The sequence below is a fragment of the Clavelina lepadiformis genome, chromosome 2 (genome assembly GCF_947623445.1).
Source record: "Clavelina lepadiformis chromosome 2, kaClaLepa1.1, whole genome shotgun sequence".
Classification (NCBI taxonomy): Eukaryota; Metazoa; Chordata; class Ascidiacea; order Aplousobranchia; family Clavelinidae; genus Clavelina; species Clavelina lepadiformis.
The window spans coordinates 26,250,266-26,273,758 of NC_135241.1; the positions used below are offsets into that span (position 1 = coordinate 26,250,266).

The window sequence follows — 23,493 nt, forward strand, 5'->3', positions numbered from 1 at the left end:
TGGCTGGAGTGTTCTTACCTTGGAAATTTCTTCTCTTCTTGCGTCTTCACAATTGCTCAATAAGCGAGTTCATAGAAATGCGAATGCAACGGTCAGATAATTCAGGTTTCGGTTTCCTCTTCTTCAAAACGATTTCCCGAAGCGACCTCGCCACCCATAAACTCGGTTGACCGCAAGCTTGAGTTTTTGTGGGACCGGCGTCATAATAGTTTAGCAGACCTGAAATTAAGCCGTTAAGGGAATTGGCGGCAGGGGGTGTAAGCCACATTTGGTGGCTTGCATCAGCAGAAATATTGCCGCGTATCGTTGAATGGCCTGACGGGATGATCGCTTTCATGCGACCTCTTCTCATCATAGCTCTTTCTTCCATCTCTGGACGCGGTTAGTTTCGGAGCAAACCGATATCTCAGTCGCATCAGTCAAGTACGCTGACGTCATATGTTGAGCAAGGATGCGTTGGAGCAGATTCGTGATAATTTTGTTGTCATTTTTTGTCACGTGCCAAGCTGTGAGTGGCGCGTGTTTGCGTCGCTGTGCCCCGAATAAATTGTATTTGGTCGCTCTGTTCTAAATTGCGCATGTGGCGCATAATTTATGTGGCTTGTCAGATAACTTTGCTAAATCAATTACCATGATAATTGACGATGGTGACGGTTGACCTGACGTGGCGTCAGTTGTGAGGCCACTGTCGCATGTTTTTGTTTCTGAAAACCAGTGGCAATCAATCGTATGATATGAGGATTTAAGTTTGCAGGTTCGAATCTTTTTTGCTGATTCGTTGTAAGAAGAGTGCTACTAACGTTGTGGTCAAGGTATTTTCTTGTCATAACGAGTTTAAATGGACACGTTTTCTCAAAACATGTCTTGAACCAGGAAGTGCTACTTGGTTTCGACCCGGAAGTTATTCCATCGACAACATAACAAACATTTTTCATCAAATTAGGAAACATGAGATCTGACAATACAGCTTTCTTTCCTACTTCCGTGATCTACACAATACGCAGAGCTCTTTGTGGTCGACTTCGATAGTTCGAGGAATTGTTATTCGCTGCCAGATTCTTTGTGTGTTTATGAGGTATATGAAGACATGGAAGCCTTTATATTGCTTGGGTCAGGTGAGCTAAATAACTTAACGAAATATATTTACTGAGTTGTAGAAATAAATAATATAATTGTTACGTCATATTGGTCCTTTGACGTGAAGTTTATTCGGTTTCTTTTAAAAATTTCAAATTTAAAACGTCACAAGAGTAGAAGAGAATTTTTATTAGTTTATTTGCAGATTACTTAAAAATTGAGCAAGTTTGTGCTTGTGCAAAAGCTTATTTGTCACAGGACCAGTTGCACATTGAAAATATTCTATGTTCAGACTGTTAGCTTTCTGACATAACACGACGCCATTACGACCAGATAATCTCAATAATCGTGACCACGCATTGCACGAATTGGCGGGTTTCCTGTTCAGCTCTTTTCAATTAATTTCTACTTTTCTAGTGTTCCTTATTATGACGTCAATAAGCGATGGACGTCAAGTTTCTCTCTCACTGCCAAATTCAATCCAAGCATCCGGATCAAACGTCACAGTCACCTGTGCGGTGACGCAAACGACGGATTCTTGGAGTTTTTCTTGGATTTTGAACGGCGTAATACACCTTATTTCCTGATTAGAAGCCGCGCAAAATGATCAAAAATAAAAAAAAATAGCAGCTGCGGCTTCCATTTGAAAAAATACCGTATTTGTTGATCAAATAACTTATTCACGTAGCTGTGACGTAGGGCTTTATAAAGAGGATGTGACGTTGCAGGTTTGGGTCGGATATGCCGGTCATACCAGCAGCCTCTCCACCTACAGGTCAGTTGATGTCGGAACCATTTACACGGACCGGATAAGCATCAGGTGAAGATCGTGGCAATGAACTCATTCCACCTACCACCTGGAACCTTGACCTTGATTCCACTTGATTTTCAGGGTATTCCCCAACAAAGTTGTAGGGCCGGATTATAATTTCACCTCCGAGCTAACCATCCGCCAGTTGGAGCCATCCGACGATGGCTTGGTAATTCTCATCGAGGATTCGGACCAGCGTGCGAGTGTCACCTTGAACGTGAAAGGTGAAAGGTCATTAGTTAGGTCGCCTTTGGCAACACAACTTAACTTTGTTGAAAATTAATCTAACGGATCATCTTTGTTTGTTCATAACTTGATGACGTCATCTCCTTGCGTACTCCTCTCAACGAATTGCTGCTTTAGATTGCAACATCACGCTCCCGCATGGTGTCACAGTAGAGTCAAGTTCAGCAATATTTGGGTCACTAGGAACGTTTGAATGTCGCAATAATGGTCAATTGTTTTACAATAATGGAACAGCTTTGACCACTTTGGACACAAATTGTCTGGCGTCAGCAATGTGGCGTGGCGCGGAAGGTTTAGAGTGTTGGCGCGGTGAGTTGGAGTTTTATCAAATCGTGAAATGTTTGGACTTTTTGAAAACTTAACTTTTGTTCAGCTCCAAATGTGACTCTTACTGGAAATTTCGTCATCAAAGAAGGCGGCGACGTCACAATCAGCTGTGATTATGACGACACATACCCATCTGGAATGTTCACAAGATATTACGTCGGTGGCGAAACGACGTTGGTGCATAAGGTCAGAATGTTTGTAGAAATAATAACAATTTCCAATTTCTTTGTGAATGAGCTCTCTGTGACATCACAATATCCGCTTAATACGTTACAGGGTCAGCCAATGACTTTGATTTCGCAACAAGCGGATGACAATAACAAGGTCGTGACGTGTCAGGCGGTGACTCCTCTCACAGATGTCAACCCTGCTCTAGGGAAATCCCAGGATCGAGCTCTCAACGTCAGATGTAAGCTCTCTCCGACTTTAACCACCTGAATATTACGAAATAATCAAATCGTTTATGACGTAGTTCCTCCCCGTATCTTGGACGCTGTCACGTGCATTTGGTTTACGTCACTTCGCGGAAAATGCGATGTCATGTTTTCATCCAATCCACCTGCGCGATTTGAAGCATTGCGTAAGCAAGGTATAGACATCATATATATATATATTCCTACTTGTAATATTTATAACACTAGGTGTCCTTTTACAGGCGGGAAGAAGGTTACCAACGATGGAATTAACATTGTTACGTCACTGAGTTCAAACCAGACATTTACTTTTGAAAGGAGACAGGTAAAAGAATTAGAGATTAATAACTTCAGCCACGTGCATACGATGTGATTTTTATGGATTTTAGGTTAATCCTACTGACAATGGAACCTACTCGCTCATCTTGAAGTCTTCCGAATTTTCCGGATCATATGACGTCATCTTTGACGTCGTTGTAATCGATAACTCATCGGTTGCTCGACCTGTTGTAACAATTGCAACAACAACTCACGACCGATTATCGACAACAGACGACCGATTATCGACAATTGGCGACCGATCGACGACGAAGACAGCCAGGGTAGATGGTATCGATGCTGCTCCACCTAGCGGAAATACAGTGATGGTGTTGCTCCTCTGCTTGCTCGCTTTCTTCCTCATCTCAACCATCGCTCTCGCCTATTTCTATACGAGAGAAAGAAGAAAAAAGAAGTTCAGGGGAGGAAACGTCCAAGGTGATCACGTGACGTCATGCAAGTCTGATTTTTAACGCTTTTATGTTTTGTGACGTATTTTATGTTCTTTCAGGAATTAATGGCTCTGTTGGTTTCATGGCAGCGGGTGAGTAGTATGCAGTGTAATGAGGAAATAATAATTATACCTTGAGTGATGACGTTGTATACGTTGATGACAGATAATGGAAGGTACGTGGAACTCCCCGCATCGACCCCGCACAACACAGAGGTGAGAAATTAGCATTTTACTTTACACAGAATCAAACTTATAATGCTTCTATGTCTTTCTAATAAGGCTGCTACCTACCCAGCAAGCGGGGAAAACCCTTACGTAGATATGACGTCACTTGGTAAGCTCTAGTTTCATAACTATCTGACGTCATAAAGCGACTAATTTAAATAAACAAACGCTTTTTTGTTTAGCGAATGAAAACGGCCAGACTTGCGCAAATCCATATTGCGCAGCTGCAGAAGAGGCCACAGAAAATGTAAATATGACGTCATAAAGAAAATATTAATTCACATCCTGGTTGGTTATTAAAACCATTGTGACCTAACCACCAGTTTTGTATTCTTCAGATTGAATCAACCAATCAGAAGTCGATTTACGAAACCTTGGACGTAATAAATCGTTATGAAAATATACCGGTGAAAAAAAATGGAAAAAATGATTATGTCGTCACTGAGGGTGGGCATCGTAATTGACAGAGGAAGATTACGTTGTTTTACCCGTAATCATACAATTTATCATTCTCGGGACGCGATGACTGTAACTGTGGGTAGAATTTGTGCCGGTTGTCATCAGCAATCTTCTCCCTCACTATTATTTTGTCTCTTTCAGTTTTCTTGCTTTTTCCCGCGTATTAGCGCGCGCCTGTAACAACTACATCGCTTCAGTTTTCCTCTCCACCGCGATATTGACAAAAAAAAATTGATTGATTGTTTAAATCTTATGGTTATTACGTCATATATTATTATTGTTCCAATGATATCCTTTGTATTTGAGATTATGCAGGAACGTGTGACGTCACTGCTAATCGATTTAGTTTCTGACGTCGACTTTGATTTAACATGATTGGTTGTTACTTATTAAAAGTCAAAACAGTAAGCGAGATGTGTTGTTAATGTTGTTAATGTTAATGTTAGCTAGGCTTACCATACGTCCCGTTTTAGCCGGGACAGTCCCGCTTTTTAAGGCTTTGTCCCGGTGTCCCGGTCAGTCAACCAAAAGTCCCGCTTTGGCATTTAGCCAGCTAACATTGCCCCACACGACACGAATATTAGCACATTGTGATAGGTCTGTTTAGCCAACTTGCTGAAGAGCAATGCTCGATGCGTGTTCTTGTTTCGTTGTGTCAAGTGCGAAAGCAATTGTTACGTCATTCTAGCGGGTAATTGGTCCAGTAATGAGTTGATTGTTAGGGCATTCGCTAGTTCAGTAATAGTAGGCTAGGAGGAGGTGATGTTTTTGCAGTTAGGTTATTGAAAGAACGTTTTTCGTATCGGTACTTGTTTGTATTTCCTTCTGCAAAAACCATTTGAATGTGAAAGCCCTTATCACCTGCAAAATTAACACTGACTTTTCCTGCTGTGATTTTTATGACAAAATAAAGTCGAATAAAGACTTCTTGAAAAAAGTATTGTCTACAGAAAAGTATGATTAAAAATAGTAAAATTATGTAAATTTACAAACGCTTAAACATTGTTTCCTAGTAAAATGCATTATTTTAGTTTTTCTTGGTGTCTTACTATTTAAGTTTTCCCAGACGACAGCAATCCAAAATAGTTTCATACTCCTAGTAAAATATGAACTACATTTATCTGATAAGGCTCGTTGTTCGGAAGCGTCCCGGTTTTCAGTCACAAAAATATGGTAAGCCTGTGACGATTACGTCACGACTCACGAGTTGTTTTGAGATGTTTGGAATTTAATTTGGGATATTGGAATTCAGTGTTTACCAAACTTGAGTTTTCCTTAATGACGTCAGATAATTTCCTCGCTTGAACTGGTGTGTCACATATAAATACTGATGTAATGTTTTCAATCTTTCCTTTTTACGTGATCGATTTCACTGGTTACTACAGCGCTATGTAACATTCAGCAAGATTTGCCCGAAGGCGAAAGCCTTTGTGTTATAATAAATAAAATGGGAACTTTATAAGTTAGTAATTTGTATAGACAGGATCAAGCAACTAACAGCATAGTCACGCAAATTTGAGAAATGAGAACTCATCAATCGAAGCAGAAGCAAAACAAGTCACCAACCATCAATCGTCCTCGCTCATATTCAAACAATAACCGCCAGCATATGCGGACTTTATGACAGAGATGTTCGTTGTGTAATACTTCACACGAGTAGTGCACAAGCGAATTATTAAATGTCATAAATTGGTGCCTGATAAGTTCGAAATTGCTGAGTTAGTTGCACATTGAGCGAGAAGGAATGTTACCAGCTATTTATGAAGTTTTGATGACCAAGTTTCAACAGCAAGATCAGCCAACTACGAACGCTAGTCAACGAGGAGGTTTTCAGGACATTCCATCTACAATATCATCAACCTGACTAATTCGGAAACAACAGCACTAATGACATTGATGCCTGGTTGATGTGATGAAGTTTTGATCGCCTAACTAACGTGTTATACATCTCCAAGAGCATGAGCGAACTATTGTATATATTTTTTACGCATCAAGAAACAAAGTCCACTGGACATCGCCACACGGCGCATCTCTCTACCGCAAACAAGGCTTGCTACAGCCGCGGAACGACACACGCAGACGTGATCGCTCATTTTTTTACCTTCGACACGCAAGGGAAATGCGACACTTCTGTAAGCTTATGTCTCATGTTTTGTATTTCAAGTGAAACGGTGTATCGATATTTGTTATATTTACCGAACTTTGTCATTGTACTGTACTAAATTGTTGTTTTAATAACTGTGATGAATATTATAACCACAGACATAATTTTGTCGAGTAAAGGTTGCCTTCAATTTCATTTCAGGCAAGCTTTACTCTGGGTAGGAAGGCTATGTGACGATTACGTCACGACTCACGAGTTGTTTTGAGATGTTTGGAATTTAATTTGGGATATTGGAATTCAGTGTTTACCAAACTTGAGTTTTCCTTAATGACGTCAGATAATTTCCTCGCTTGAACTGGTGTGTCACATATAAATACTGATGTAATGTTTTCAATCTTTCCTTTTTACGTGATCGATTTCACTGGTTACTACAGCGCTATGTAACATTCAGCAAGATTTGCCCGAAGGCGAAAGCCTTTGTGTTATAATAAATAAAATGGGAACTTTATAAGTTAGTAATTTGTATAGACAGGATCAAGCAACTAACAGCATAGTCACGCAAATTTGAGAAATGAGAACTCATCAATCGAAGCAGAAGCAAAACAAGTCACCAACCATCAATCGTCCTCGCTCATATTCAAACAATAACCGCCAGCATATGCGGACTTTATGACAGAGATGTTCGTTGTGTAATACTTCACACGAGTAGTGCACAAGCGAATTATTAAATGTCATAAGCCTAATGTTAGCGAAATGTTGAGAGCTGAGGTTATTGCAGGTCGATTTGAAGATCAGTCAACTGTGACTAATTTCAAGATTTGCGCGGTTACTATAGGTCACGTCGAGCACAGACACTGCGATGTAGAGATAGGTTTATATTTTGAGCAACTTGAGATTTAGCTCGCAGTGAAAGTTGTCGCTAGTTTTGAAGCCGCAGAACAACGACCGCTGGTAGATTGACGTCACACCGAAGTCAATGTGGAAGATAGAGCAGGTGTTGCAGAAATAATTCGAAATCTGTCGATATTGAAGTCAACTTGTTGAAGATTTGAAACCATTCGAGCAAAAGATGTTGCAACCCAACTTGGGTTATTTTCTTTTTGTGGTCTTCAGGATGTCCTTCATACACTGACAACATTGTTTATCAGCTTTGTGACTTGAGATGACGACACTATGACCTCTGTTAGCGCACAATGTCGAGCTTTGATCAACCGTGGATCAGTTATTTGCATAAGATATTCTGGTGAGACAACTCGTTTTAGCTGTTACGATACTGGAGGCAGCAATAGTAGGGCATCGTTGGTACATTTCTACATTAAACCAAGATATATCTCATACCATGTGATGGGAATGCGCTCGAATTAGTTTATCGGCCTGTGACGTAATTCGGTCGAAACTCGATCACGATTGCTGTTGTCGTAATGACGTCAAGGAAAGCGCGGGACATAATCGGTGATTTTCTATCGAGCAAGTTAAGCGAGACGTGATAAATCTTTCTGTTGCTTTATAAAGGAACTTATTCTACGCAACGAACAAATTCGAGTCAGTTTGAACGTGCAGTGCATCGACGGCACTACACAGGAAGCGGTGGAGTTTGGGCGAGTCAGGCTTCATGTAATGCACAGTACAGTGTCAGTCGGACTAGGAAGCGGCAGGTTTGTTAACTTTCTTTATTTCAGCTCTTTACCAATAATTATAAGTTTAATTTACTAACAATGATTTCTCTTGTGATGTCATAGACAGTGTAGAGTTTAGCTTATTTTCAAAATTATCAAACTAAACACGTGGTGTCCATGAACTTCAAAGATGAACGATTCCAAGGTCGAGTTCAACCAAAACGATTTTCAAGATTGCCAGGTCGGTTGCCAGGAAGTCAACGTCACCAACGTTTACAGTGAGTGACGTCACCTCAAACAGTGACGTATGTAACTTACATCTATATGTACCGGTATATTCCAACTACGGCACAGAGATGACTAGAATTAATATATGATGTTGATGAGGATAGGGTCTATAGCTTTGAAAAAACCTTTACAAATTGCAAAGATTGAGTGGCCAACTTCCGCTTTCGACTTTGTTGGGATTTTCCCCTTACAGAGAATACACTTTACAGTTTAGCTTAGAAAGCGAAATATTTCAATATTTTGGCGGAAATGTTGTTTCATTACTTTGGCGCGCATGCGCATTTCATTTGATCAGAATTATGCACGGATGTTATACGTCAATAGACATCTGATAAGTTCGTTTAATTGTTACTAGATCAATTCTTCCACGGAAGTGAAAAACCGCTCGAAGATGAAGACATCACTCAATTAGGTGAGATTATGACAAAGAGCTGAGATAGCTGTAGGGAACTGGTGCAATGAACACAATCAATGCTGAGTCATCGTGTGTTTACAAATCTGACATGTTTCGTTTTGCTGATTTTGTTCCTGCATTCCTTGTGTTAATGCCACCAGTATGCTGAGATTATTATGTCATTTGGACGTTTATGACTAACAAAGCACAAAAGCCCACTTGAAGTGACAGAATTGGATAAATCCTGGAGCAGCAAAGAACAAAAAACAACAAGGATAACTTATTTCAATGCAATTTCAATAATTACGTCATAACGTGCATCATTTTCGCTTCAGCGCGCGAACTTGCTGGAAAACTTCGCGAAGAGGCCCGGATCACTTCCGGTGACATGGTACTTCCGGTTGAGTTGGACCACCCGATCAACGCGGTGGCGCTAGAGATATCGAGCGACTTGCAACCAGACCGTGAGAGGATGGAAGGAACCGGGCACTACAACAGGAGGGCGGACTTCCTCAACGTCTATGAGCAGCCTGAGGGGGACATTGCCCTCCAGGATCTCTTCAAGGAAGCTCTGGGGAGAGCAGAGACGGAGTCCTTGAAGAAATGCCGCTTGAAGCCGCTGCAGGAGAGGTATGTTCGTTGTCATGGCAACATTGTAGGCGTGGTCGGCCAGGCCGGCATCGGGAAGACGACCTTGGCCAAGATCCTGGCAAAAAAGATTCTGGATGAGGGATTACTGGAGGCAGAGTTCATCTTCTACATCCCGTTCCGGATGATCAACTACGACTCTGAGTCCAACTTGTTGCAATTTCTTGTCACCAGTAGCTCCTGTAGGTGGCGTCACACAGCGCGGTCCGATGAAGCGCTTCTGAAAGAAATCGAACAAAGCTTCTGTTGCGTCATAATCCTCGACGGTCTTGATGAGGCGATCATGGACAACAAATCCGCCTCCTACGTAAGTCCCGATGACGCAGCCAAGGCTGAACTTTTCATAAAAAATATTCTGAATGGAAAGATTCTACCGCGCGCCAAGAAGTTTGTGACGTCAAGGCCTCGTCAGATGTTCGATTTGCACCGCGACTGCCGCCCCAACTTCATCGTGAACGTGTTGGGGTTGAGCAAGAAGTCCCAGGAGCAACTCTGCAGAGAGATATGCGGGGAGGACGCACCAGAAGTCCTGAGATACCTGGAAGAACATCCCGACATATCAGCTTACTGTTACGTGCCGGTAAACTGCATCTTAACTGCTCACTGCATTCATCGGAGCTTGCTGGATGAGGAGGAAGCCAACCTTGACTCCATCACCAGTGTCCTTGTCTACGCTCTTCTTGGGTTCGTAAGGTCGGAGCACATCCGGGATAACGCGTCCTTCGAACCTCACAAGCTCTCACAACTCGCCTGGAACGGATTCATGAGGAAGAAGATCATCTTTGATGAGGAAGATTTTAAGGAGTTTGAAATCAACGAGGAAACTCTGAGAGCTTTCCTTGAAACTTACGTCGACTCCAGCATGAGAGTAAAAATCCTGGAGGGCGACAAGAGGAGTTACTTCTCGCATCTGATCTGGCAGGAATTCTTCACCGCTCTCTACATGATGATGTCTATGTTGGCTGCAATCTTCGAGCAGGAGATAGTAAATTTCGGCGATGGTCGCTGGGAAGTGGTCAATAAATTCATCTTCGGACTCACGAACCCCAAATCTTTTAAGTCCCTCCAAAAGATACTGCCCCCCACTGTGAGAAAGAACGTCACAATGGAGGAATGGAACAAGAAAAAGTGTCTGCTGCAAGACTATGCATGTAGTCTCATGCCAGCCGAGATGACCAACGTCACATGCCCCGACTTTCTCCGAGTTTGTGGATTTATTAGTGAGTCAAACGATTGTGACATCACCAATCACGTCATAGCGCATGCGCCTCTCGACATTAATCTGTCGGAAAATATTTTGCCCAGTGACGTCACAAGCCTCCACTATTTCCTAAGTCATTCAAAGAAGGAGCACGTCATAAACGTTGGCTTTGGAAGCGCTTTCAACTCCGTGCGATTCTTGGGCGACGGGTTTGAAAGATTCTTCCGCGGATTGGCGGAGGATGACCGAACCAAGCATGTCAAGGTGGTCGTCTATTGTGATGTCATATATGTTTATAATAAGTAGCACACACAATCAATTTGTAACAATGAAATTGCGATTTTAGTTGCGCAAGGTCATGGTTGAGCGCTCAAGCATAACGGACGCTGGCATACGTCATCTCACCAAAAGAATGACGGAGATTGAGGAGCTGACTTTGTATAAGACCGGTCTCTCTCATCTTCACGTTGAAATTCTTGCAAAGTCAATTAAAACAATTCCCAAGATGGTGAGTCAACCAGGAGACTTTTGTACAACAGCGCAATAAAAATAAATTGTGATGTAACAATCACTTTTATTGCAGATGAAAAAGTTGGATCTGGTGGAGAATGCCATTGGTGAAGTTGGGTCACGTGCTCTTGCAACGTGCTTGTTCAATCTAAATTCGTTGATTTTGTCCGCATGTGACCTCAATGTGGAAGCTGTTAAGGTGCTTGCAGGCGCCATCTCGCGCCGGGATCAGCCGGTGCGTTGCCAGAGCTGAATGCCGGACTCTCTTCGATGACTTTATGATTAAGATAAAGTTGCATTTACAGATGGAACGACTCTACTTGCCAAGTAACAGAAAGTTAGGATATGAAGGAGGTCTTGCCTTAATTCCAGTTTTGCCAAAAACGAAATATCTCAATTGCAACCACTGCAACATCCCTGCAGCCGGCATTGAGTCCATATGTAAGGCCTGGAGGGATTTCTCCGAACCGGTACCTTAAAAACTAAGATGTTTATGCGTAGTAAATGCATTAGTCAAATATTTCTGGCCCAATACAAACACGCTTCGAAAATGTCTGCCTGGTAATTTCATGTTGGTGGTGGGTGACTAACGTTCCTGCTTCTTTCACAAAATCTTTTGTTTGAAGGAGATCATCCTGAACCTGGATACCCAGTTCGACGACATAAACCTGCGAAGAAAAGAAAACGAAAAACTTTCTGACTCTGCTCGCGGGTGCCTCCAAGCGACTCGTTACAAAGACACAGAATAGCTTCATCACTTCTAACATCCAAAATATGCAATAAATTGATCTAATCGAAATAAAATCGATTTAAAACAAAAAGCTTTTGGAGTAAATTTGCCTGATATTAGCAGCAGATGTAGCAACGCGCAAATGTTTGAAATGAAAATGAAATCGCTTTTTTTGCCGTTCACGCTCCCGCTCTTAGCAATGAAAAATATTTTCACTCAATTTTCAAAACCAATCTCATTCGTGTGCTGCAAGATTACGTTGTAAAACCTTTAACTAACTGCAGCTGTAATTATTATTATTTGTTGTAAATGGTAGAAAATTTCACGGATTTCGATGTTGAAGAGCTTTGTTTTAGTCACAAATGAGACGAGTAGACCTTCTAGAATTGTAGATACCGATGTTGATTAATTTAATATTCTTCACTTTCAAATTTTAGTTTTTAAAATAACGGCAACGTGAAGCAAATTGCGACATTACTCGGCTCATCTGTTTGTGTCTCTTTTATTTTGTTCATAGACATCTGATAAAATCTTAAAGGCAGCTGATTCTGCCCAAAAGCAAAGTTGATAGAAAAGACAAGCGGGAGCTTGTTGTCACGTGATTACTGCAGACAAAAAAATGGTCTCAACTACGCCAATCTGGCATAGAAAAGTATATCAGCAGGAATATGTCCATCACGTGAAAAATACTTGGTAGATTTAAAAAATTCGAAAAGATGATATGGTGACAAACATTTGAACAAAATTCAATGTTCGACCCGCATTAGTTGTTTGTCCCACTGATACAAGAATAATTATTTCTGGGTTTTGCAAAGGTAGTGGGCCTAGATCAGGGGCGGGCAACTTCTTCGGTCGGCGGGCCTGATATGAGAAAATGAAGTACTTGGCGGGCCGGATTCCTGAATAGATTGGAACGCAGCTTTGTCTTATTAATGTTCATGGTCGAAAATGTTTGCTCATAAATCTATGTAGACCCGAACAGAACAAGTAGATTCATGGCCATTTTTCTCAGGTTGGCAAACTTGGACTTATTCAGTGACGCAATACAGGGATTGCGGCAGAATGTGGCCAGCGGCCACATTATCATGTAAGACCGGAAACTGTCTGCGGGCCGCTCAAAATCCCGTCGCGGGCCGGATCCGGCCCGCGGGCCGTATGTTGCCCACCCCTGGCCTAGATCGAGCAGATATAGCGATCTAGTTTGAACTTTAATTTTTTAATAAGTTTTAGGTTAGGTCACTTAAAACCCGTATTATTGCTTTTTGCTCGTGGTAATGACCGCAAATATGTGTTTGTTTATATTAAAAAGTTCCAGTAGATAGCAAATATGTAAACCTACGTCATATAAAACATACAACATGAGCAGATTAGGTGTGTTTTTGCAATTTATGGGCTCAAGACTATGGTATAAGACGATTGTTTTTTGTTTATTTTAATTGCTTCAACATTGAATCAATGTGTGGCAGTTTTACACTGGACGTTGTTCCCACACTACTCCGGTATTTACAAATTCATCATTTATGATGGCCTCGGTTAAGCGCGTATAACGTGTTCACACCAATTTGGTGTCAATATTATTTTTTCAACAGGTCCATAATGGTAAAACCGACCAAGATGTTAAAACTTTAAACAATTTACCAGCCATGTTTGTGTTAGCTTATATTGTTTATCAAATCAAGGTGTTAACAAACAGAATCATTTCTCAAATCTTTGGAGTCTTGAGATTCTGAGATGAAGATCTATTAAGATATTAAGGTATTTATCTATACTATGTATGATATACATAATATACAAGACCCATTTAGCTCATATGGTTATGTATTAAATAAGACAAGATTTTGTGAATTGTTTTAGCAAACAACTTAATACTATTGTAACCAAACTTTTTCTTAACCAGGAACTGCCCACTTAACGGCTAGTCAATTAGCCAGGTTTGCTTTAACATCTTTTAATGGCATTTTCTTCAATAAAATCAATGATCTTCTCGCCATCAAACCCCAACGTAGACTGATTTTACACTAGCTCAACACCACACAGCCGAGCGCAACATTCCCACAAAACCAATTCCACGCGACTAAGGAGTCCCCGTGGGACGCTAAATACATTACTAATTGGGCCCTCGGGCTAACGATCTGAGACGTCACGAGTATAAACAAGTAAAACACGGCATATCGTGAACATGCATAAAGACAATGCGAATAAAAACGGTGTATAACGTGATGGATATAAAAACGGTGTATAACGTGATGAATATAAAAACGGTGTATAAAAATGCTCTCGTGACACTATGATTGTTTTAACTTCAATTGATCACAGACACAATAAACTCTTCAAATGAAGGATGAATGTCAGACTCATCTGCAAAGGAAACCTCAGTGCTATTGCGCCATGAAATTGTGTGATGGGTTTATGGAGATGGTTTTGGGACAAACGAAAGCGGAAAGTTTCTGAAGTTCTTGTTACTCGAAGATATTAAATGCGCAGAAACATGGTTTGTATGGTTTCCTCATTCTACTGCTGTTTTTAACAGTTTGCCAATTTACTCTCTGCATGAGCAATTTTAGCAACATGTTTCCATGTTTAAAAAATTAAAGCAATAAATATGTGAAAACCGGAGGTTACTTATAATGTACCGCCATAATCAAGTCAGCTGTTTAAAAAAAGAATTAGTGCTGTTTAGCAAAAATTTGTGAAGTGGAAATATAGTAAGCTTAGACTAGGCCATACTGCACTGCGACCAGGCAAAGTTAAGTATGACACGTGAAAACCAGTCATTTAAAACACATGCAACAGGATAGCTTTAACGGTGACAAACAAGTTTTGGCCTACGTAAAAAAATTGCAAGAAAAAATGGCTTGCTTCGCCAATAAAGGTTCGTGCTTTTAGGTATTATTTTATCAAACCTAATAAAAGCGATCGGCCCATTTCCGCCACGCACTTTCAGCTATTGAAGTAAACATTCAAAGTACATCGGTTTGGTAAATTGCCGAGAAAACACATAAAAATCGCCCTAAACTTTCCAGAAGCATAATTTGTTCGCTCAGTCAATATGGTAATCATTGTCAGAGGAATTTTCGTACGACACTTTGAAAACCACACACAGTATCTACTTTGTTATTTTAACTCTGATCGGCGGGAGTTCATTCAAAATATGTATTAAGATAGGTTCACTAATTTTTAAATAGAAATAGTTTGGGTGGTCTGTTTGACAAAGTAATTTTTACCGTTTACAAGACGACCAATTTTCTTTCTAACGATGCTTTAGTTTAATTTCAATTCGTCGTTTTTCTTTGTTTAATTTATGTTCGAAAATGAGGTATTTTCTATAGTTAAGGATACCGGTACCGTACAGGTTAGTACAGGTTAGTACAGGTACAGTACAGGTATAGTAAAGGATACCGGTACAGTACAGGTGATTTGGGACCAGTTTTTTACCCATTATCAAGTTAACAATAGGACCAATTGTCGACACAACCAAACTTTTCCATTAAATTTGCGTATGCTAACCAGAGTTGCCATCGGTCTGGATTCAAAAATAAGGACGACTAGCAAACGAAGAAAGAATACTACCTTAAACAGTGCACAACAGGAGAAGGTTTCTAAAAAAAAACGAGACACTATTTTCATGTTCTTAGTTTTGGTATATCTTTGGAACAAAATGGTATACTAAAGGTGTCAAAATGCCCAAAATAGAAACCTCTGCTCTAAAAATAAGGACGACAGTGAAAATAAGGACGTTTCTTTGAAATAAGGACAAAAATATTTTCTAAGACACAAACATTCAAAATAAGGAAATATCTTATCTTGAAAATAAGGACGGTATGGCAAACCTGGCTATAACCAATCTAACGCACGTCGTAATATTATGATTATTCCACCCTTTAGCGCCACCATGATCTTTAATCTAAAACGATGGTCATTGAGCGTGGCGAAAATTGAAAAATGACAGCAGTACTTCCATTTAAAGTGCTCTCTGCAGTTGTGCTCGTTCTGACTTTCTTAAACGTCGCAAGTTGACGATTATGAGCTTTATGTACAAGTCTATGAGTAAGTTCATTAGGTAGTTACTCCCGTACTGAATGCTTAACTTAATTTTAGTTTTACACCTTGCTTCACTATAGGAAGTTTGGCGTAAGAACAAGACTTTCCGTGTCTAATATACAAATGCACAACCACAGGATGCCTTTGTATACTAGACTCCAGCTACTCAAATTCTGACGTCATCTGGTTGTGCACCTTTATACTATGCCCTACTTTTCAATGTACAAGCCAGGTGGAAAATTTTGCGGTTTTGGTTGGGAAATTCCCCACGCAACAAGATGAAACAACATCCATTATATGTGCAATTTTTATTCCCCCCCGCACTTGGCAAACTTTCAAATCTGGCTGATTTGACAAACTTCAAGTTCAATCCAATTAAATATAAATAAACAAACAATTTTGAAAGAAGTAAACCCAGAATTTCAGTGCACGCTGTCACTCTGGAAGTTTTGTCCGGTCTAGTATATACAGTATAAAAGTGCACGCCCAGATGACGTAACAATTTGAGTAGCTGGGGTCTAGTATATACAGAGGCATCCTGTGGCTGTGCACTTGTCTACCAGACCAGCTTTGTCTTTATGCGCACGATTTCTCACCCCGAAACACTTTTTACTCTGAATCTTGCCAGTCACAAAAGAATGAACAAGGCACATAGATATAAGCCAGTCGCTACTTCATTGGAAACATCCAATGTTTAAAGCTGGTCTTGTCATAAAATAGTCACTTTCACGATCTAATTTTTTTTAAGTTTCTCGAGGTCCTGGGAAGAGGAAGATCAAGTTGCAGGAGGAGAACATCCTCCGCTTGATGCAGGATGACGAAGATGATGAAGAGGAGGATCAGGATTTTAAACTGGATGAAGCGCAACAGAGAAGAGCATCGGATGGTGAGATATTTAATCTTGATCTGCTTTGTCCTCTTCTATCTTCACCTCGAGTTTCCTTCATCAGCCAATATTGAAGTAGGTGCACCAACGTGACTTTGACCATCTTAAACAATCAGAAGCTTGAAAAATTGTTTTTGCTAATTGCATTTGTTTTTGTCAGTGTTAAGCTTGAGGATGTTTAAAAGATATAATCGAGAATTATTCATTTATCGACAACAGATCTTTCTTATAGTTTTTATAAAGAGAGCATTAGTGGCCGGTTTTGAGTAGTAAGTTATAAAACGTTTGTTTGTGTAAAAACAATTATCAATTGTGACATCTCATGGTAAGTTATTTTTCTTGCGCCACTGATGCAACTGACATATATTCGAGGAACAACCTCCTGTTACATTTGAAGTGAAACCTAATTGAGCGGCAAAAAGGAACGTTGTTTTGTGTTTCATGAAGTCAAAGATTAACATCGTGTAAAGCAGTGGTTCTCAACCTTCTGATCTTGGCGGACCCCTTTTGGTGCTGTCAAAGCAGTTGGCGGACCCCTGAAGTTTAAGCAAACTTAGGGTTCTGAGACTGCACTTAAATGTTTCTTTGCTTAGCTTTACTTAATAGTCTTGGTGCACAACTGCGCTATTCATTCAAAATAACATCAAACTATGCGGATATTTTTACTTAAAATCACTGTATCCAGCTGTCTTCTCGTATAATCCGCAATCTAGTGCATCACAATAGGCCTTCCCTGCGGGTGATAAATCTCAATAAGCTTTTGTATTGTCCCATCACAATAGGCAATTAAGCAAATGTTCAAGCCTATTTCAAAAAGCAATGATAAACAGCAAAAAATTTTTAAAAACTCGTACTTTATGTTGCAAATTTCGAAGTTCTCACGGACCAACTGAAAACGTTTCGCGGACCCCCAGGGGTCCGCGGACCACCGGTTGAGAACCACTGGTGTAAAGTATATGTTGCAAATTAGCCATTTTTTGGAATTGTCCAAAATGTTGAAATATTTTCATATTTGCACTGAGAGCAAAATTTGTGCATCTATTTCAGTTCGAAAGCATTCGACGGTGGCAAAACGCCAGTTGACCGAACTAACTGAACTTTTTGCAACTTTTCATTTCAGCAGTGATTTTACAATTAATCATCAAGCTTTCTGTTATTAATGTTTTGTTGAGACGTAGCAGACAAATGCAAGCGTCTGTGTCAGCATTGATTTGAAATGATTTATGTCAATCAATCAATCAAAAATAGGTGTAATGTTTTGTAAATTATGATTCAAAATGGTTTTAGTTGCATGATAATGGCTGAGTGGAGTCTGTAGACCAATAGCAAAGCCCCAGGACGTGCGTTTTACTTCTAATGATAACTCATGGGTTTGAAATTGATTGCTTGCCAATTAAACAACAAAGAAGCTTTTGTTAAATTTGTTCTCATCAGATTTTTTTTCCAGATTCTGTTGAAAGTGGAACGGACGACAGCGATTCACAGACTTCGGCCGACGAAAATGGAAGTACGTGGTTTGTTAACCCATTAATTTTTTTTTCTTTATTTATTGCTGATATTAAAGATTTTGTTGTAGACACATCATCAGAAGATGAAAAAAACACACAAAATGTCACAGAATCATTATTGAAGTCTGGTAAGATGTTTATGTCTTGACTCCTATGTATTCACGTGGAATCAATATGATCAATTGATGTTTAGAGTCAGTCAAGCATAACACGCAACGACGTCACAGAAGGGATAAACCATTCATTCTCCCAACCGTCCAATCAGCAAGAGCCCAGATTCAATCAAAATATCCCAGTTTACCGACAATCCTCAGTGAAACTTTGACGAAATCACAGAAGCAGCTGGAGATTTCTAAGGCGATGGTAGAAGCTCCACCATTGTTTTTGCCTGGTTTAGAAGAAAGAGCTGCAATTATCAAGTGAATTGTTCTTAGGTGCAGAAATGTGTCAGTGCTGCTTCATTGAAATCTTGCGTAATCTGCTTGAGTAGGAAGAACGCGGAAAACATAACGGGCTGTGGTCGCTGTGGGGTGACTGTGCACAAAAGTCAGTTTAACATTTTCTTAAAACTAAAATTGTGCAAATACGAGGTAAAATGAGCAAACCACTGCACATGTGCAATTTCAGGTTGTTATGGCGATCATTTTGAATACAAACATCCTGGTCGTAGCAAGTGGTTCTGTGACTGCTGCTTGAGCGATGCGGGCGAGGTAGACTTCTTATTTTGGTTTCGACAATCCAGTTAATGTGGTCGGATTTGTGAGCATCGTTGCAATATTTTTGCAGAACTGCGAATTTTGTCCAAATACCAGCGGTTGTATGAAAGAGACATCTAGTGGCCAATGGTGTCATGTCGTCTGTGCAAGGTTGGTCCGATTTGTTATTCGTGGTCGAGATCACTCTTTACTTGTCATTGTCACTCAGATACATTCTTGGCGGCGAGATGTTCGAGTCGAACCATCGCTACATCAACATGTCGGCTCTCAATTACAAGCTATACGGTTCCAAGGAATGTTCCCTCTGTGAGGACAGGCTCGTTGCAAGGACAGGTCTGTAAATACTTCTGTGCATTGCTGTGTCATGATCTCAACACCGGTTATACCTCCAATCCCCTGTCGGAATATCTTACGTTTTCCAACTTTACAATTGTGGCAACTAGTGTTATATTTATCACTAATCTACGTGGGATGGTTCCAGTGCAGCATGTTTATTGTTCGTATTTGATGATGATTTGCAGGGATCTGTGTGAAGTGTGATGCGGGCCTCTGCAAGACCTTCTTCCACGTCACTTGTGCGCAGAGGAATGGTCTGCTTTCAGAGAATGAGTCAGAGAGGTGAGTGCAGGGTCACTCAACTCACACTCAGGCATTGAGTCATGTTATTTCTCACAGTGAGACTGATCCTTACTTCGTCTACTGCGCCCTCCACCTCGGCAAGGAGAAGATGATCGAATCGCAGCGTTTTTATTTTGCGGCGTTCGCGGCAGTTGATGCACTCAAGCGCAAGCATGGAAGCGGCAGACAGAGGGTGAGAAGCGTGATTGTTTGTCACGTGATCAATGTTCATGTTTCTCAACGTGATGTGAATACAGATCCACGACATGGAAATCTTACAAAAGCAGCGAAAGCAGTTCAACGAGTCTGAAAAAGATTGTTTCCCGCGGGTCCCCACCTCAGCTTGCCCTCCCTCACGACAACTGACGTCGAATGCTGCTGCTGTGAGACTACTAAACAGGAAAGCTGAGATCATGTTCGGGATAAACGTTCGGGTGAGACTTCTGCTATGGCAACCAATTCACCATAATCACATGATTAAGTCATGTGATTAACTCACATGATTTATCAGAGTCCTGCCTCGTACTTTCCGCAACCTTCCCATGTAAGGAAGCGCCATCGTGTGGCACCGGCACTTACCCCGGAGTTCGCGTCGCACTATGCCGATCGAGAACTGAGAATAAACGAGGTGACAGAGAATCTAAAACGAGTTGCCGATGACAACCGGAAGCTGCTTGAAGATGAATCAGGATTGAGAAATAAATATAATGATGTAATAATTGCCATTTGAATTTTCTATCGTCAAGTTTTTTCGTGAGATTATATCAATGTTGACGTGGCAGGTGCGAGAGGAACTCGCTTCGATGGAAAACCAGGAAAATGAGATCATAAAAAGTTCAAGGGATCTCTTCTCAATGTTCTCTCAACTCAAGCGATGGTCCAAAGACAACCAGCATGACCTCAGGTGAGAAGCACAAAGAGCATAACTCGATGCTTTTAGGATGTCTCTAATATTTCTCACTTCTCAGCCAGAACCATGAATTCCGACCTTTAAAACGTGACGTCAATATTGGAAACGAATCGGGGAGGATGAGGGGAAGAAAGCGGCCGATGAATGACCAGGTGGAAGATTCTCAACTTCTATGATCCTCCTTCATCTTATCTTGTACATCTTGCATTGCAGCCGAGTTTGCCTTCAACCGTCAAAGCACAGGAAGTTGCATCAAGCAACCTCCTGAAGATCTGTGACATCTGCAAGAGTGACAAGGAGCAACATCTCCTGGTGCAGTGTGATGTCTGCAAAAGATCTCTCCACCTTGGATGCTGCGAGCCACCTCTCACACAGATGCCAAAGAAGACAAAATTTAGCCTCTGGTAAATAAGTTCAGTCTTCTACTGAATCTTCCTCCTCTTCATCGTTGATCTGATGCAGGCAGTGTTCCGAGTGCGTGTCAAGCAGTGAGGAAGAATCGGCCGAGAGTGAGGACACAAATCATGGAAGCTACATCACTCCGGAGGGAAGGAGGCAGACACAGAGATCTCATCGTCCTCCTGAGAAGCTTGCCACAATGCTCTTCAACGACCAGCAGCTCTTGGAACAGAGGAAGATGGTGAGTAGGAGGAACTTGATAAACAGAAGATGAATTTTTTTTAATTTGGAAACTTTGATGAAGATAAACAACATCACAAGATCATTCCGAAAGAATCGCAATGAAAGGAGGAAGAAGAATCCTCCATGGCTGCATGGGAAGGGAGAAGAAGGTTGGTTGGTGGGGAGAGGCACTGAAAATGTCTTGAGATTTGCTGAAATTTGATCATCTTTATGCTGAAGGTAAGCTCGGGATCTCGATGAAGAGCAAACAGATAAAGAAGATTGCGAAGAACTCCGCGTTGAAACCTGCTGACAGGATTCTTGAGCAGATGAAAGACAAAAACTTGGACAAAGCTCATGTCGTTGTCCACAGAAGCTCTCAGATTGAACTCACGGATAAGTTGGAGAATTCCAACCAAAATCAACCAAATTTCTCATTCCCGGTCTGCTCAATAGTGCCACCTCTTGGAGGGATTACATTAGTTGATAGATCGAGTATATCCGGGACAGATGTTGGTGGGTCGCCACCAGGCAAGCTTATTCCAGCGCAGCTTGTGAAGCCGGTTATCTTGCCCAAATCCGACATTTTTAAGATGCAGGGAACATCGGTTGCAATCCGACCAATGATAAGCTCCGAAAATGCGGTGTGCAGCGTCGCCGATCAACTTCGTAAACTCGTCAAGTCCATCAAGATCGCTCCAGTGAGCCCAACAGTTGCAGCCGGGAAATCGGAACCGGCGCTCACAGAGAAAACTTCGCCGAAGATGTTGCCAACGACGACACCAAAAGCTCTGACCAGTTTGACACCGATGACGTCAGAAAAGTTGAGGAAGATTGTGAAGGTAGATCCCCCACCAACGCCACAGAGTGAGGACACATCTGAGAGAGAGAGCGTGCCCACTTCCAGCATCACCATCCAGGACTGCACGAGACCTGCTCAAGAGAGCGACTCCCCCAGGGGTGAGTATTTTTGTCACATGAGCTCCATCGCTGTCCACACATTGTTGCTTTTAAACCAGTTTTCAACTTTTTTGTGCTGCAGATCGGCAAAAATTAAACAAACGCTTTGGTATAAAAATGTAGTTAAGAACAAACAGGACAGATTCACTTGAATCTAAAGTGCAAACAACATCTATGGAATTTTTGCAGCATTTTGAGACATTCAGTTTGATTTAAAAAGATAACATCCACAACTTGAGTGTTCATGTAGAGAATTAAAAGTAGTTTTTTTTTGCGGACCGACTGTTGAAAACAATCGTTGACCATAAAATAATATTTTGTTGGGGAGGACCACCCAGGCTGTGAGTGCACAATCATTTCATATTGGCAACATTGTTGATTGTTTCAGAGACCCCACCTGCGTGTGATGTCTGTGGGAAAGACGACTCGTTGAAGGAAATGGTTCGATGTGGAGCATGCTTTGACCACTACCATATATGGTGTTGCGACCCACCACTCACATCGGTGCCGAAGACGAGTAAATTTGCATACTGGTGCGCATCTCTTGCTAGGCTGGCTTGCTGTCACTATTGTCCCATTAAAGTTGTTGCAGTAAAAGCAAATGTTTAAAGTAATTTGTATCGAAGCCTCCAACCAGCATCAAGAAACTCTAACAATAAATATTCTTCATCAGGGAGTGTGCGAAGTGCTCCAGTAAGCTCCTCCAGAAAGAAGAGGAAGATGAGGCTTCGGGAGGAATAGAGACAACTCCAGATGGTAGAAGGAAGATCACAAGGATGAGGAAACCTCCAGAGAAGTTTGCCACTCTCTTCTACTCGGTGAGTTATTGGATGTTGCGTGGAGTCGACGTCACTTGATGTCAACTTATTGTTAAGGCTGCGCAACAGAAGATGTTGAAGAGCTTTTTATCCCGGAGAGCTCGCGTGGTGAAAAGTGCGAAAGTGAAGAAGGAACCATATCGTCTCGAAATCACTTACTCCGCTGCTCAAGCTGAGGAAAGGCGCAAAGATGACGTCACCAGTCCTCAGATGGATCCCGTTCGACCACCTTCAACGAAAGATACCAATGACGTCAATGTGAACCCCGAATTTGAAAACCCTACACTAGATGGGGGCTCATTAACTTAAGCTGCCATTTCATTTTTGTTGACCAATCTTCAGCAATTTCCTTTTCAGAAATAAATGTTTTCGTTCACTGGAATTTTCTGATTCAGTCATGTGACGCTCACGAGTTGTAAGAATTAATTTGATTCTGCTGTAGCTTAATAAAGTTAAGAGTTCTACAAGCCCTCCGATTATAGCCAGGGCTTTGGAGAAGGCGTAAATGTTATCAATTATCATAAATCAGCTCCAGCGCTCACTGACACCACTGCTCCGGCTCCATTGTACGTCAAAAACTGTGCAGCTATGAAC

The 23,493-nt window shown here is 41.2% G+C and overlaps 3 protein-coding genes across 5 annotated transcripts; all 3 read left to right on the plus strand.

The window, feature by feature from the left end:
* The first annotated feature begins 755 nt into the window (after positions 1–755).
* LOC143447455 (uncharacterized) lies at positions 756–6,945 on the plus strand. The gene is made up of 15 exons (XM_076947565.1): positions 756–1,115; positions 1,495–1,643; positions 1,806–1,897; positions 1,970–2,112; positions 2,252–2,443; positions 2,508–2,647; positions 2,738–2,870; positions 2,934–3,050; positions 3,117–3,199; positions 3,264–3,630; positions 3,704–3,736; positions 3,810–3,859; positions 3,926–3,980; positions 4,054–4,118; positions 4,210–6,945. The coding sequence occupies exons 1-15, from the start codon at positions 1,088–1,090 to the stop codon at positions 4,333–4,335; spliced, it is 1,773 nt and encodes a 590-aa protein (XP_076803680.1). The 5' UTR covers positions 756–1,087; the 3' UTR covers positions 4,336–6,945.
* A 150-nt stretch (positions 6,946–7,095) lies between these two features.
* Positions 7,096–11,941, plus strand: LOC143447442 (NACHT, LRR and PYD domains-containing protein 3-like). Of its 3 annotated transcripts, XM_076947543.1 has the most exons (9): positions 7,096–7,677; positions 7,947–8,089; positions 8,241–8,328; positions 8,694–8,750; positions 9,068–10,845; positions 10,928–11,089; positions 11,165–11,326; positions 11,397–11,561; positions 11,718–11,941. In XM_076947543.1, the coding sequence occupies exons 1-9, from the start codon at positions 7,608–7,610 to the stop codon at positions 11,838–11,840; spliced, it is 2,748 nt and encodes a 915-aa protein (XP_076803658.1). In that variant the 5' UTR covers positions 7,096–7,607; the 3' UTR covers positions 11,841–11,941. The 3 variants fall into 3 exon arrangements, with proteins under 3 accessions (XP_076803658.1, XP_076803659.1, XP_076803660.1); XM_076947544.1 differs by having other exon boundaries at positions 7,096–8,089; positions 8,174–8,328; positions 11,718–11,940; XM_076947545.1 differs by lacking the exons at positions 7,096–7,677; positions 7,947–8,089 and having other exon boundaries at positions 8,270–8,355; positions 11,718–11,940.
* A 3,793-nt stretch (positions 11,942–15,734) lies between these two features.
* LOC143447439 (uncharacterized) lies at positions 15,735–23,366 on the plus strand. The gene is made up of 22 exons (XM_076947541.1): positions 15,735–15,868; positions 16,611–16,748; positions 18,196–18,255; positions 18,325–18,384; positions 18,450–18,619; positions 18,691–18,802; positions 18,884–18,966; positions 19,043–19,122; positions 19,181–19,305; positions 19,494–19,590; positions 19,648–19,783; positions 19,848–20,024; positions 20,102–20,302; positions 20,373–20,494; positions 20,559–20,652; positions 20,714–20,904; positions 20,963–21,140; positions 21,204–21,291; positions 21,362–22,081; positions 22,470–22,614; positions 22,755–22,899; positions 22,957–23,366. The coding sequence occupies exons 1-22, from the start codon at positions 15,844–15,846 to the stop codon at positions 23,206–23,208; spliced, it is 3,399 nt and encodes a 1,132-aa protein (XP_076803656.1). The 5' UTR covers positions 15,735–15,843; the 3' UTR covers positions 23,209–23,366.
* The last annotated feature ends 127 nt before the right edge of the window (positions 23,367–23,493 follow it).